At 37.0% G+C, this 16108-nt stretch overlaps 1 protein-coding gene across 3 annotated transcripts in view; it reads left to right on the forward strand.

Annotated features, from left to right (window-relative positions):
- Positions 1-16108, forward strand: part of NFIA (nuclear factor I A) — a 373912-nt gene that overhangs the window by 219135 nt on the left and 138669 nt on the right. For all 3 annotated transcript variants that reach the window (XM_059923725.1, XM_059923741.1, XM_059923733.1), the window contains one exon: positions 14115-14189. In XM_059923725.1, coding sequence (XP_059779708.1) covers positions 14115-14189 — 75 coding nt within the window. The remainder of the gene's footprint in view (positions 1-14114; positions 14190-16108) is intronic.

Below are 16108 nucleotides of genomic sequence, written 5' to 3' on the forward strand. Positions count from 1 at the left end.
AGAGGCTTGGCCAATATGTTCACGTACACATACAGACCAGTGAGCCAATATCTGAAATCAAGACTCTTCCAGAAAGGCCAAAATGTGTTTTATATTTATGGACCATATGTAAGAGAGCCCCCCAAACAAAACAAAACTTATAGTATTTTTGATATAATTAAAAAAAATCAAATTCTAACTGTAATATCTGAAGTAGATACTTGGATAAGGGTGAGAGGTAGAGGGCAGGACTGAAGAGGAAGTGAAATTTCAAAAGAATTGTAAGAATCAGTCCCTGGCTTACAAGAGTTTGCATTCTAATTATAGAGACAAATAAGTCAGCTCAGTAGTGGGCAAAATTACACAGTATCAAATACCTAATGAGATTTGTAAGACAGTGTTTATACACTAGAGAATATTTTTCACCAAAGGACCAAATGTCCCCCCTTGAGGGGAGTTCAAAACGTGTGAGGGCATTTTTGGTTCTCACAAGGAGGAGATGTTGCTGGCATTCAGTGGTGGAGGCCAGGGTTGCTAAGTGTCCCACACAGCATACAAGGTAGTTCTGGACATTGGAAGGAATCCCTCTCAAAACGCTGATAACCCTGAGGAGAAACACTGCAGAAATTCGAAGAAGAACTCAGTGCTCTGGCTTAGCTAAAGCCAGGTCTAAGACGTACCTGGTTGCTCTCTGAGTCATACAAAGGTTCTGTTTTCCCTAAAATCAAGGAAATGGCCTGCATCATGAAGAGCTTCAGTGATCAAGGTCAGTAAAGGGAAACATGTTCATCATTCTTCTGCCTAAAAGGACAAATTCTTTTAGCATTGATTTAAAGCTATAAGGAATTAAGACCCTTCCTCTAATGATGCTTTCTGATGGCTCTCTGTCTATGCTGAAGTAAGGAGCTGAAGTATGGAGGCCCTGGATTGAGGGTAGTTCATTTCAAAAAGGTATTTCTACGTTCGATGTTAATATTGCTTATTTTGTAGGCATTTTTATGCCATCTGAAGGACTTTAACATTTAAAAAAGTTTAAATAGTTTTCATCTGAAAAATACTGAAAAACAAAATTAGATTTTTAAATACCTGTTTTCTAGAACATGCAGCTTGCATTTAGTTACCAATAAGAATTTTCAGCAAACCAAAATTCTTTAAAAATTCTTTGAAAAAATAAAATGTAACTGGCAAAATAAGTGTGCCATTTTTCATTCTCTCTTTCTCTAAATACTCCTAAATATTGTTTATTGAAAAATTACGTAAAACTTGATCTACTGGAAAAAAATTGACCTAGGGTCCATTTCTTGGTTGAGTCTCTATAGTTATCACCCCCAAGATATGAAACCAAAATTTGTATCCCCATACCTAGGATAATGCTCGGCCCATGTAGATAGTTAAGGTGCATTTAAAGAATAAATCTGTATTTAAAATTATTTTAGGAATTATAAATAATTATATTTTTACAAATACTCTGAATAGATATATTTATAAGTAAATATAGGAATCAGATTCCTAAAATTTGCACTCAGTTTATTTAGAACAATTGGGAGACTAAGTACTGCTTTTCTCTCACTTTAGAAAAACCTGAGAAATACTAGAGGATTTGTTTTTAATAAGTTTTTTGCTGCTTGCTTTATAAAATAATTTCATTTCCACTCAAAAATTCATTATAAATAAAATTATATCATCATTTTTATTTGTATACACAACTTTTATATGGATATTACATTATTTATTATTCCACATCAAAAGAACATAGTTATTTCTACCTGTTTCTTTTAAAATTTTTCTATCTGATCAACATCTAAGATATAAAGAATAGATTTATTGTTATAATAATAGCTATCATTTTTTGAACACATTCTGTTTTCTAGGTTCTTGGCCAAATATTTTAAATGCATTATCTCATTATTCCTAGCAGCAAATTTAAAGTAGGTACGACCATTAGTGCCATTTTACAGCTACAGAAACTGAGACTTAGGACATTTGGGATTCTGATTTCTGTAATATTTTCCCTACTACTATATGATATGTAAATAATACCTTGCAAATATAATTTTTGAAAGACAAGATGAATGAACATGTTGCCATATTGATCCCTTTACAAGAGAAAAGACACATTGCAAGTTCACCTTGGTTTATATTTAGCCTAGAGTGTTTTGTTTTTCTGATCACCAACAACTAAAAACTATGAAACTGAGTATGTTTGATAATTACTTATTTTACATTAGATATATAACTTATTTAAATGCAAAAGTAAGTTCGAAGAAGCTTGATAAGTGAGGCAGAACTAGCTTTCTTTTGAGTGAACTTTCAAAGCAATGGTAATAACTCGCTAAGAAGAATGGACACTGGCAGGTTTGAATCCTTGGTTGCAAGCTGACACTTTGAGGGAATGTTCTTAGCAAAACACTCACTTCAAGGGAAATTAGGTCAGGCTTCTGGAACATTTATCATGTGTACCTGTCACCAGCAAGACCCAGTCCTTAAAGTGAACTGAGATCACAAGCAATGATCCCTCCTGCTCTGGGTTGCAAAGGACACTCTAAACCAATAGTTCTACAAGTATGTGAGCTTGGCAGAAACTCCCATAAAACTGAAGCCAACGCCCATATAGTTGCTGTGGGAATTGAATTCCTTAATACTCTGTTTATAGAATTTTGAAACAGCAAATGGATTCGGTCTGTTCTGGAAAACAATCTGTCCCGTGGCTTGTTTGGAATAACATCTAGAGTTGCTATAGAAGGATGTAGGCAGACAACCCGTGTCTGCTTTGGAAGTCAGTTTCACCAGCCTCTGCTTGTCTCACACCGCACAGCCAGGTTGGTTTTTGCCCAACTCAGGGTATTATTTGCATAAAGGAAAGGCTACCTTCTACTGAAGCTAAGGAGTTGCTCATTTGATATAGAAACTAGAGTCATTAGCAAAATCCAGAGCTAGAGAAATTAGCAAAATCCAGAGCAATGGAAGGTAAGATAGAGTGTATGGTAAAACCAAAACAACATAAATGAGTCATAACTCAGTGTCCTTTCAGTAATCATGTGGCATCATTCGGGTGGTTTCAGAACGATGTCAGCAAGTATGGGGATCCCACATAGGAATTTGAGATTGCACCTGCATCAGTTTATGTACATTTCAGCTCAATGAATGTCATGCATTGAGGGTCTTATGGATCAAAATGACCGCATTCACCAAGCAGTCAAATCTCTATATCTGCTAGGTTAAGTTACCTTATCTTTGAAAGGAAGTAATTACTCATCTTTTTCATAAATTCTTGTCGGGTAAACATACCTAAAGATGTAACAAAAAATTGCTAATTTATATGTGAAAATGGTTGAAGAAAAAGGTGATATTATTAAATGTTTGTGTAGGAACCTACCTTTATATTCCAAGAAGAATAAAAAGAATAAATGGATAAGAATAAATACTTCATTTCTGTGTTCCATTGTCATACATATAGTGAGGACCCACCATATGCTAATCACTGTATAAATGGTGGAATTAAAAAGATGAGATAGATACAGTTCCTGCTTTCATTGAACTCCCATTTAAGTTGTGTCTGTGTGTGCATGTGTGGTGTGTGTGTGTGTGTGTGTGTGTGTGTGTGTGTGTGTATGACAGATCCTTAAACAAAAATTAATGATACCCTGCGTGAAATGCCAGAGGTTACTTTAAAACTCAGGAGAAGAAGTCAGGAACTTAAAGAAATTTTGTCTGTGAGAGGTAGCTTGTGAAACAAAGTTTTGTTTTTAACTATGTCCTTAAGAAAGATGGGGCTGTTATAAATGCAGGCCCAGAAGATTTGAGGGGCTGAAAGGGGAGAGTGGGTATGGAAGAAATCTACCAATGATTTCTTGCTGGAAGAATTAAAAAAAAAAAACTTTCATTATCACACTCTATTAAGCCAGGACCAGGAAACAATTTCTAATCAGCACTCTGATCTGGGCAGAGATTGTGCAGCCTTTTGTACCAGGCCTCAGATCTGTGTTCTCCATTCACACATGCTCACTTCCAGCTGTTGTCATTGAAATCCCACATAATCTTTCAAGGTCAAAGGGCAGTCACCCATGGCTGCTGCAGTTAAAAGGTTATGCTGATTTCTGTTGTCAAATATTGGCCCTTTTCTCTTCCAATCACTCCCATTCTACTTTTTCTAACAAGAAAAATCCAGGCTAGAATTGTATTACATGACTTTAAAGTCTTAAAAGTGTTCCCCCATTGTGCTAACACGACATGGCCTGAACAGTCTAATTCATTCTGTTATATTTCACAAAGAATTTTCTGCTACTTCTAAAATACTTTGTGTTTGTGCTGAGCCAGCAAACTTCAAAGTCTAGTGGCCTGCACAATTTGTGGCATGCCATGGTATCTGCAGAAATGTATAATATAGATCCTATAATTTAATAAGTGCTGTGAATTATGGCATCAGCAGCTAAGTAATTGCTGGGTGAGTAGGAATTGCACAAAAAAATGACTTTAAAAAAGATGGAAGCTCTTTGTATTTTGTGGTTCTAAACATTAACTAATTTTATTATATTTTTAGAAAATGGCACCTACCTATTTGTATTTTTTTTTTCTTTTTGTAGTCTTGGACAAGTCATTGTAAGAATTCTTTTAAGATATATTGCTTCAGTTCATCAATGATTTTTCTTTCCATGCTTGGTGAACCAAAATCAGTGTTAAGTGTCTTAAAATTAGCACATGGCCCCTGGTCATCTTCTTTCCTTGTCATTGCATGTGTCCTCAGGTGGTTTACCAAGCAGGGCTCTCTGTGAATGTTTTCACAGCAATGCGAATTAAACCTAAAAAGGAAGAACAGAATGATGGGCATTAATTTTTTTTTTTTTCTGTTTTACATCCATAAACCAGGGTAGCCCTCGGGTGATACAGTTTCATGTCTGTTTCATTTACGATAATCAGTTTCTGATGTATTCAGAGAATGCATTTCCTTATTTTTTTTCTCCAGTGTATGTAAGAGTTTATAAGCAGAAACTGAAGCTATTACAAAGAGCTTGATCTGTTTGCAGATTAACAGTTGTTACTGTCCAAGTTTAGAGAAAAATTTGATTCAGAACATAGAAACAATAAGGTTGCTTAAAAACCCCTTTTAGTTCAAAACCAGGTTAATTAAGAAATACTTTTAAGTTTATGATGCATTAAGAAATAACAACATTAATTTTCAAATATTTATAAAATACTAATCTTATTATGCTAATATACTGGAACTTACTTTTTCTTACATGAAGCAAAATTTTCTTTCTTTGAATTTTTTTTTTTTTTACGGTGCTTTGAAAAAAAATTCCCTAAAGCAAGTGTTTCTCTGTTCTTGTACAAAGCTAATTTGTAGTTGGGTCCACTTGCAAAATATCTATTTCTGCTTATTATAGGTATAATAAATGTATAATTCTAAATGTTTAGGGGCAACGGGGAAATTAATTTGCTGACGTGACAAAACAATGAAAGGAAGAATATTCAGCCTGGGGGAGAGACTGGGGCTGAGGGACTGTCTTCATATATTTGAAGGGTAGCAAAATGGAAGGGAGATTAGATTTATTCTGCCTGTTCCAGGGGCTAAGTGAGGTGAAGTTATAGGAAGGCAAACATATTAATGAATTATTTTTAAAAAATCAAACCTCATTATTTTATTAGTCTAAAATTCTTTATGACACAATGATTACTCCATTACTAGATGATCTTTAAGTTCCCTTCATTTCCAGTTCGTTCTGTGATGTCATGTATCCAGTATTTCTAAACATACAAATAGGTAAAAATCTTTCTTCACTTTTTATTTAGGCGTTTTGATATCTGTTAGACATAGTCCTTTAATTAAATGCTTAATCACTTGTAACTCAAACTCATAAACCCTCTTTATGTGAAGTCGAACCATGAAATTTAATTTAATGAAATACTACTCTTCCCTTATTAACTGCAGGAATTGGTAAAAAGATGTGATAAGGCCTCTGGGCTAGATTGGCTAATCAAGTCTCTAGCATTATAATTGTTGGATTAAAATGCAATAAAATTCATTATATAAAGATAACTAAACAAACCTGTGTTCTAATCCTAATTCTGCCGCTGGCTGTGTGACCTTAGGCAAGTCAACCTCATTGAGCTTAAGCTTCTTTTTCTGTAAAATCAGAATATTGCCAACTACACAGAGTTGCAGGAAGAATTAGAGCTAATATGACTAAAGTGCTTAGCAGAGTGCCAAACACGTAGTAAATACTGAATAAATGAAAGCTATGGTTTTGATGAAAATTAATGCTACCTAGAGTTGTTCTATGGAAAAAATTTTCAGCTAGGTAGCTTAACTTTATGATACCTGTTACCAGCTTGATCCATTTCCCTAATGTAGATATTTTAAAGTGATTGCAAGTTAAGACGTGGAATATCCTTGAGCCTTGCCTTAAATGTGTTAATTAGCTCAGAGAGTTCAGATTCTGCTTTCCCCTTGGCACATTGGTACATAAACCAAATGGGGAAAATAGGAAAAGGAGCAGAGTAGTGTATTAACAGAACAACATTTGCCAAAAACAAATGGTATCCTTGTCAAATTATTTAGGAAATCGTGAGTTAAATGATATTAAGAAAGTTTGTTTATTGCAGGAACTTTCAGAGGCTTTAATGTGTAATTTTTCCTCATCATTCTCCAAGGGTGGGTGTGATAATGTTTTCTGAACTTATTTTACTATGGAAATCTTTATTTAATATGTATTTGTGTCTTTGTTTTTAATTCGTTTGTGGTAGAGCATTTTGGGGGACTATTCTACATAGCACGGTTTGGGAAGTGCTGATATGAACCCTGATATGGAGGATGGAACAGATCAGTATTTGGAGAAGAGCAGGTGGGACATCTTGGCTGCAACACAGAGAGTATGTACTTGGGTGGTATTGGAACTACTACCTGAAATGCTGAGAAGGTGTATTAGAGGCCAGATTTTGAAGGGCTTTAAATACCTAGCTAAGAAATCTAAACTTAATTCTCAAAGAAATCATGAAATACTGATGGCTTTATTGTCAGACAAAACACACCAACCATCCATGCATTCTCTCCCTATTGTGCTAGTAGATTAAAGTGGAGAAAAGATACCTAGCCGGCATCACAAATTTCTTTGCCTATAAGGGCCTTACAGAACATTTAAATAAATAAAGTACAATAAAGAGTATTGGGGAGTGTGGTATATTTGTAAGCTTGCGCTCAGTTTAAAAACCTTTGTATGCAAAACAAACAAACAAAAAAAATTAGTACTCTGCTAGCCAAGCAAAATGTGTCTGCAGACTGAAATTGGCCCTTGGGCTGCTAATCTGTGGCACTTTCAATTCTAAAGGGAAAGACTGGCACTTATGTTGGTTAGGTTAAGTACTAGGCTGCTATAACAGAGACCAAAAAAATAATGTGGTTAAAGTACATTAAAATCTATTTTTCTTTTTGTAACTGTTCCAGATGACAGGCTAAGTTGGCAGGGGGGTTCCACTTCACACCGCCATTCAGGGTCCCAGCTTCCTCTGTCTTATTGCTTTCCCATCCCATGGGCTCTGTCTTTGTCTGCAGACCAAAATTTTAAAATTCGGGCTTAATGGATCAGTAGAAATATACCTCCACCCCACCTTAAAAAAAACCAACCTGTTTTCTAAGATATTCCAAAATAAAAGTGTAGAAGGAAGATGTGACTGGACATAAGCTAAAATAATTTACATTGTGCTTTAGAGGGCTACTAAATAAGGGTGTCTCAAGGCGCTCATCTGAATCACTGAATCGGTATTCATTACATACCTAGAACCAGAGATTGTGCTGGGTCCTGTGGGCATTGTCAGATCAGGAGACACAGCCTACTCTTACCTGGTTTGTTGTAGGAGTACTGAAGGGCAACAGGAAAACAAATCACTGTCAAATAAAGAGAAAGAGCCTATGACAGAAGGCAAGTCGAGCTGAAGCTCTACTCAACAGTATTGACTGAGCACAGCTGATAAGTATGGACTGAACTGGGGGGACGGGCAAGAAGAAGGAGCCACGTTCCCTCCCCTCACGCGGCTCATAAGCCAATGGGGAGTTCACCGAAGGAGGAATGAAAATTCCAGGGAGGAACAGTTGATGAGGTCAACTTTTCTTTAGGAGCAGGAGAATGTGAGTTCTGTGAGAGCAGTGTCTTCGGGATTTAGCTCAGGGTCTTCATGTCACAGACAGTCCCAAGTACTTAATGGAATGTAGATGGCCTGACCACGAGGGAGCTCTTTTCTCTTTGAGGAGCCCAGACCCAAGCATGAAAAGTCCCAGACATTGGCCTGGCTTACCAGTGACGGGACCATATTTACCATGGGAGAATAGACTAGAGATACACTCGTCCCTCCGTATGCGTGGATGTTGGTTCCAGGACCGCCATGGATACCAGAATCCTCAGATGCTCAAGTTCCTTGTGTAAAATGGCACAGTTGGCCCTCAGTATCCACAGGTTCTGCACCCCCCTATACGGAAAGCGGGCTGTACATTCTTTGTGGTGAAATAACCTGTATGTTGCAGTTGGCCTACATCCACTGGCCAGATGAGGTTTGATAATTTAGAGCTGAGAGCCTTTGCTCTTCCAACAGGACAAACAAACATACCACCTCATGTATAAACTTTCCTCCTCAGGTACATTAACTCTGTTTCATGGACATTTCAACTTTCTTTAAAGACCAGCCCTCCAGATGGTTTGTCTATTTCTTCCCCAACCTCTGAAGGTTCTGCAAGGTTACCTGTGTCTCTGCAAATCGAACTTTTTTCCTGTAAGAGGTAGATAGATGTGCAGTCCCTTCATGAGATAAGATTTGGTTCCCATATAATGGCATTTTCCATAATAACTGCTGATATCATCAAGGTAAAGAGAGATGCTTCCCCTAACCACGCATAACAGAATTTAGCTTTTTATATTTCTGCCTCTCTAGAAAGTCTAATCTCTCCCCACTGTGAGTATGACTGACTCCAGGTATTGAAACCTGTACTCTAATGGGAAATTCATTGAACAAGACTTCAGTGAGGGAACTATTTTAGCCATTTTATCTAAAATGAAAGAGAATCTGCTCCTTATTTCAATGTCCTATACAATTGCTCCTGAACAGTAGTTCAGAATTGGAGAGAGTTAGATCAGTGTGCAGTCTGGCTTTTCACCTAAGACATACTTAACAAAAGTATATGTTTTGCACTCATTTCTGAGAGGCCCTATTCAAAACATAAATCTTGGGACCTTTTGGGAATGTTTAATCAGCTTTCTATCTGAAGATCTTTTAATGCTAACATCTGAATTCTGAATTATGTACTTGAATTTGCCTTTTTATTGTCTTTTCTATTTTTCTCTCATCTTGCAATAAAGTAGAACACCAAGATTGGTGTTATTTCCCTGAAAGTCATTTTTGTGATTTGGTTTGTGTTAGTAAGAACGAAATACTAATCTGCTCAGGTTTGCTTAGTAATTACACTAGCTATGACGTTTTTTCCATCATTTCTCAGGTTTCATTTCTCGTTGCTATCTTCTTCTAGAGTTCATCACTGGGTTTCCAAGTAATTGGTGAAGGAACAAAACCAGTTTCATAGTCATTTAAAGTTACATGGAGTGTTTACACTGGCCTTTCCTTGGGGACATTTTATAAACATGAAGTAGTCAAGGCAATCTGATAATCTCATGATACTGTAAAGGGATGGTTGCTTCAGAATTTGTGAAATAATTCTACCTTTATTGTTATTTTTCTGGTTATTGTACATTGACATATATTTGATCTTCTAAGTTACACATATTCTATTAAAATAGGCTTTAGGAGGCAGGTGGCTGGAAGGGGAAGGAGGATCCAATTGCTATTTTTGCAGTGACTTTCAGGGTGACACAAAATCCTAGCTTTAGTGTGGGACTAGATGTTTTTTAGCCCCTTATGTCCATTATATAATGCTGCTCTTTATCTCTGTTTTTATTTGGTCTCCCAAAAATATTAACCACAATCACAACAATAGGACAACCCCAGACATTTCTCATCAGGGAAACTTATAGTACCGTCTCGATTGGAAGCTTTGTCTAAGGGGTTTGCCCATCCTCTCCTTGTCCTGTTTAGTTGGGAGGAACTATTTGGATAGTTCATTTTAATAGTTTTCAGGTGCACGTTGGCTTGATTTCATTGCTAGAGGTGAGAGAGAAAAAGAGACAGAAATAAGAAGTTCGGTTAACATTTTTATAAAAAAGGAAAGAAAGCATATTGAACCCAATTTGAGTCGTGTTCATTCAGAGGCATGTCTGGAGTGCGTGCTGAATACCAGATACCGCATTAGGACCTGGAGGGCTGGAGACACAGAAGATGCTCTCTCTCCCCGCAGAGGGCTCACAGTCTAATGTGAGAAAAAGACAAAATTACAATTCAGTGTGCTAAGTCCTAGGTTAGAGCTTAGTACACCAGGAGAATATTGAGAAAAGAGAAAAGAAGTCTTCGCCAGCAGTGGGGGTAACCAGGGAAGGTTTTTGATAGAGATGACAACAAAGCTGAAATTTAAAGGACAAGTAGGAGGTGGCCAAACAAAGGGTATGAAGGACAAGGCAATTCAGGGAGGAGCATGTATTCCCTTAAGCCAAGAGGTAGGGCTGGAAGAGAAAGACAAGAGATAGAAAATGAGCCTGAAGAGGAAAACAGAGGGGGTGTGGAGGTCGTACGCCAAGTGAAGGAGTTTGTACTGAACCCTGAACACTCTGTGGGGCTCTTGCAAGATTTCTGACAGGACAGTGAGTTCTGAACGCTTTGCGTTTATCTCAGATTCCTCAACACCTTGTTCTTTTCTACCTCAGGGCCTTTGAACATGCCAATCCCTCTGCCTTAAGAGCTCTTCCTCCTCCTTTTCCGGGCTGTCTCCTTAGTATCTTTCAGATGTCAGCTCTTAAGAGAGACCTTCCTTGACCACTGTTTCTAAAGCTTTTCTTATTTGTTTCCTTCATATTATTTATTCCCTTTATAATTTTTAAAATAATTCATTTGTTTTAGATTTTCAGCTGTGCCTAATCCTAGACTGTAAATTCCCTGAAGGTAGGGACTGTGTCTCAAACCCTTGGCCCAATGCCTGGCACACGGGAGGTGCTCAAGGAGTATTTGCTGAATAAATGAATGAATCATCAGATTTGCCCATCAGGGAGACAGCTCTGGCTGCAGAGTGGGGAGCAGACGAGAGGAGAAGCCAAGACTGATGACAGAGGATGTAGGAGGTTGTCCCATCATGCTGGTGAGAAGTAGGAAGAGCCAGGGCCACAGTTGGAAGGGAGAGATGGAGATATACATGGAGTGAAGAAACAGTATGAAATGGAATCAGTGGAGATTCGTTGGATGTGGGTGTTTGTAAAAGGCAAGATTCAGGGATGACACCAAACATAGAAAATGAGATGAACAGTGGATGGTTCATTGAAGTAGGGAATTCAAAAGAGTAAGAACAGGTTTTTGGAGAGAAGAAAAGGAACTCGGCTTTGGACATGTTGGGTCTGAGGATACCCGTGGGCTATCTGGATAGAAACATCTAATAAACATTTTGATTTATGGGTTTGGAGCCCAGGAGAGAGATCTTGGCAAAAGAGAAAGATTTGAGAGTCATTGGCCTATAGATTCATTCATGCACTGATTCAACAAATATGCACGCACTTACTAACTGCTGTGTCCCAAGTATTAAATACAGTGGTGAAGCAAGCAAACATTTTCCTAGTTTCACAAATATCACAGTCAAGCCTGGTAGCTGATATCATGGAAATAAAGAAAATAACATAGGGAATATATATATAAGGAGAGATGAGCACAAATGCTGGAGAACACCACCATTGAAGAGGTGGACAAAAGAAAAGGAACAATCAGGAGAGGATGATGGTTTGAATGGATGAGCCCTCAGGTTTCCCCCTCCCAAGTCCTCATGCTAAACTAAACTAAGTCTTCAAAATAGATTGGTTGCTTTTTCCGGTGGCAGGATTAAAGTACGTTCACATTCACTCTGTTCAGAAATTCATTTTAAGTCGTCCTTAAAATAAGGAATTTCACAGGTTGGAACTGAAACAAGTATCAGCCCGCAAGCAAGTGACGCAGACAGAGATGAGCAAGAGCTGGAGATCAACCCAGATTTTCCCACTCAGCTCTGAATTTCCTCGCTATCGTTATATGGGTCTTAAGTCAAACTTAACGTACGTTGTGGTTGGATTTCCTTTGTTATGGTCTGTGGGATAAATGTGATGTTAACGTTGTCACAGTAGAAAGAGATATTATGCTGTTTTGCCAAGACTTCGTTAGAGATATTTATTATTTATTTATTTATTTATTTATTTATTTATTTATTTATTTATTTATTTATTTTTACTTCTCAGTTCTTTTAACCCAAGAGGCAACACCTCAGGCACTTACCAAGTAGAAGTCAACTAAATACCTGGGTGTGGGTTGTTTTAAGAGGTGAAATTTCTTTTAACCCAAGAGGCAGTACCTCAGGCACTTACCAAGTAAAAGTCAACGAAATACCTGGGTGTGGGTTTTTTTAAGAGGTGAAATTTCTTAGGCACTTCTTCAAATGAATTTTGCCTTTTTAAAAAAATTGTGGTGTATCTACATGATTCTTTTTTTCTTTTTTTTATTAAGATATAATTGGCATAAACATTCTGTGAGTTTCAAGTGTACAACACAACGATTCAATTTGTATGTATTGCAAAATGATCACCACAATAAAGTCCAGTTGACATCCATCACCACACATCGTGCCATTTTATTTTAAAAAAGCAAGTTCTGATTATTGCGTATTCTAAAAATTAGAGCCGCTTCATCTAAAATATCATAGATTGTATGTTTGATATAAAAATTGACTGAAAATTGTCTTTTAATTCTCAGCCAAAACATCTTTCTTATGCAAAAGTCCAGTGTAACCAAAAGAAAAAGAATAATTTGTAGGTCCATTTATAATTCTACAAAGCGTGGTGATTGTTTTTGCATGTGTTTATGTGCATGATATTTAACAAATTTATTGGTGCATAAACTATGCCACAGGTAAACTTGCTTCCTTTCAGTAGTGGGCAAAATCTTGCTTTTATCAATAACATAAATCTTATTTATGGATTGTTTGTTGTTCATTCAGACTAGTCCAGTTTCTTACATTGTGTTTCTTAAAGGTATGTTTCTTATTTCAAAGAACACTTATTTAAAAAAAAAAATCCCTTCAGCCAACTACTTTTCCTTGACCCTAATTTTAAAGCAGGAGATTACACTAGCCCTATAAGCAGATCCCTCAACTAGATTCTACCTGTGAGACTCAGAATCAGAAAACTTTAGAGGCAGAGAGGGAAATGACATTCGTAAATTATGTATTCCTTGCCATTTATAAATATGTTCCTGTATATACCATAAAAATAAATAAGCAGTTGACAATTAGATGTAATATCAGATATCTTAAAGGAAATTAATTATATCCAGCAAAAATAAAGCAGATACAGAAATCAAAGAGTAAGTCATTTTGAACAATTAATTTATTATCTTTTCTCAAAAAATAAGGTTCAACCCACCCCCCCACAAAAAACTCTTGTCTCAAAACAAATATAAAGGTTTATTTGTGCTCAAAAGAATTTGTGTTTATGTTTCAAGGGTTGGGGCTTGTCTTTTGCAGTCTGACTTCTTAAGGATTCACGCTATGGTGCCTGTAGAAATGAAGGGGGAACATCTTTAAATCTTGTTTGGTTTGAAGGAATGGATAGCTAATCCCGATCAGATGTTTCTTTAGAGAACAATGTTTAAAAACTGTTAGGGAATTTAGCTATCCTAGCTGATTCTTAGGTAGGCTGTTTTCATCCCAGTTGTGAAGGTCTCAGAGGTCAGCCAAGGTAACCATCTATTTTAAATCGTCTTTTGTTTCAGATTTCCTGTTGAACTTTTTTTTTCAACCATTTCAAAAATCACCCAGTTGTTGTGTCGTAGCTTTCCATAACCTCCAGATTCAAAGATTCAAACCAAAAAACCATCTATGCAACTAAATGACTATACCCTCCTACGTGACTCTAACTAGAGCAGAATATGAAATTAGACTTCACATTTTTTAATCACAGTGAAACTAATATTTGAAATTCTCTTGTCAGATGTCTTCTATTTATGACACTTCGCTTCTTTTGTTTTTGTTTCCCCAGGACATTTGGGCTTCCAGGACAGTTTTGTCACATCAGGGGTTTTTAGTGTGACTGAGCTAGTAAGAGTGTCACAGAGTAAGTATAATTTTGCTTTGATTTGGTACAGATTTGCCTTGGGTTGGTGCTTACCTTTTGCTTAGGCCTCCTAAAGACATAAATACCTTTCAGAATCTCCTCTTCATACTCCCACTGGAAGAATTTTGCCACGTAGTTTGTTTGACAGCCAAGAATTTAGATCAGGAAAAATTAATATCATTTTAATGTGAGACATAGGGAAAGAACTGAAATCCTGAGTGTCTCACATAGTCCCTAGTTTATAGTGTGAACCTGTTTTAAAAAAATTGAGGCTTCCCGGATTTCTAAGAAATTCTGAGTTTTAAAAGAATTCGTTTTTGACCTTTAAAGAATGCTAATGCCCTTAGCATGAGTGACACCGTGCAGCATGATCATTACCAGCTTGTCAATAATCACCAACAACAGTGAATTAAGAGTACCTGTCACCACCCTGTTCCATTGATCAAAGGGTCATTGATTGTATTTTTGCTATGACATAATCCAGACAGTCCAAGGAGAAAGTATAGGATTCTCACGCTCCCTCCCTCCACCCCATGTAAACACACCCCCCCCCACACACACACACACTGTTGCCTTCCCACAAAAACATCTCTTTGTTTTTATTTAAAACCATACCTATATTACCCCTGAAGCTAACATAATGTCATACATCAATTATACTTCAAAAAACTAAAAATAATAATTTCCATCACGCTTCAAACAACTTTGCAGGCCTTGAAAAGATCATAGGCCTTAGGCATTGTGCCTATTGGGCTTAATGGATTAAAGTAAAAGTTTCTGGCTAACATTAAAAGAAGCGTATCTACAATGACTATGGTGTTCTAGGTCCCAATACCAAGGAAAAATATACTGAATATTCAAATTTTATTTTTTTATCCCCCTTCAACTTCAAAACACCACTGGTGGATAAAATTTACCTTGTTGAAATTGGTTTCAAGCTGCATCAACTTCTTTGTGGAATGAGGTGGAGTAAAAATAAATATTTTTATTTCAAGTTCATACCCTCCATTCACTGTATTACAGTCTTGCAAGCTTGACCGAGTAAGCAAGTCAATCTCATGACAAGATGTCAGGTCAAGCAAGCCAAGCCATCCTGATCTCACAGGCTCAGGTTCTGTCTGTTCTTATTTCTTAAAAATCCAGAAAGTGGGATACAAGGTGTGGGCAGGGGATCTGAGGGTGGAGGGAGAGTCTATCCTCCAAGCACTGTGCTAGGTTTTCATGTATGTTACATAAAGTTAATCCTTGCAATAAACATGTGAGATTAAGAAATTACTCTCATTTTTACAAATGAGTTAAATCGAGGGTCTAGTTAAGTCATTTTTCCAAAGTCAAACAAGTGGATAAAAGGTTAAGCTAAGTCTGTGTAGCACTAGAATCTGTACTCTGAGACTAACCCAAAGGAACTTGAAGAAATCTACAACCTGAGACTAGACAGGGAAAACAGCAGGAAGGTAACCATGGGTGTTAGAATTCTACAGTTGGGAACCCTTGGTTAATGCTGGGATGTTCTGGTGTAGGGGGTCAGAGCCCTAAAGAATGAAGCATTAATGAGCAGCAAGTTATGACTTGGAATGGCGAAGTTGCTGCCATATGATGAAGTGTGCTTAGAGTACCAACCAGTGAACTGGAGAGATTGCCTTGTTAACTTGGAGGATATATACTGCCCTAGCACAGCTGATGAACCAGTTATTTGCCATAGACAAATAAAAATGCATTTGTATGTATATTTTTTTACTTTTTTAAAGATTTTTAAAAGGTGATCATCATCGTACATTTTTCTTGCGATTTTAATAATAATAGTAATATAGAGTATATGTATTAGAGTATAACTGTCCTAATGGCATTACTGGGGCACACATTCATTCATAGAGCCCTTACTGGGATCTAATCATAGCCTTCATGAGTGAAAAGAAAAC

The sequence above is a fragment of the Balaenoptera ricei genome, chromosome 1 (genome assembly GCF_028023285.1).
Source record: "Balaenoptera ricei isolate mBalRic1 chromosome 1, mBalRic1.hap2, whole genome shotgun sequence".
Classification (NCBI taxonomy): Eukaryota; Metazoa; Chordata; class Mammalia; order Artiodactyla; family Balaenopteridae; genus Balaenoptera; species Balaenoptera ricei.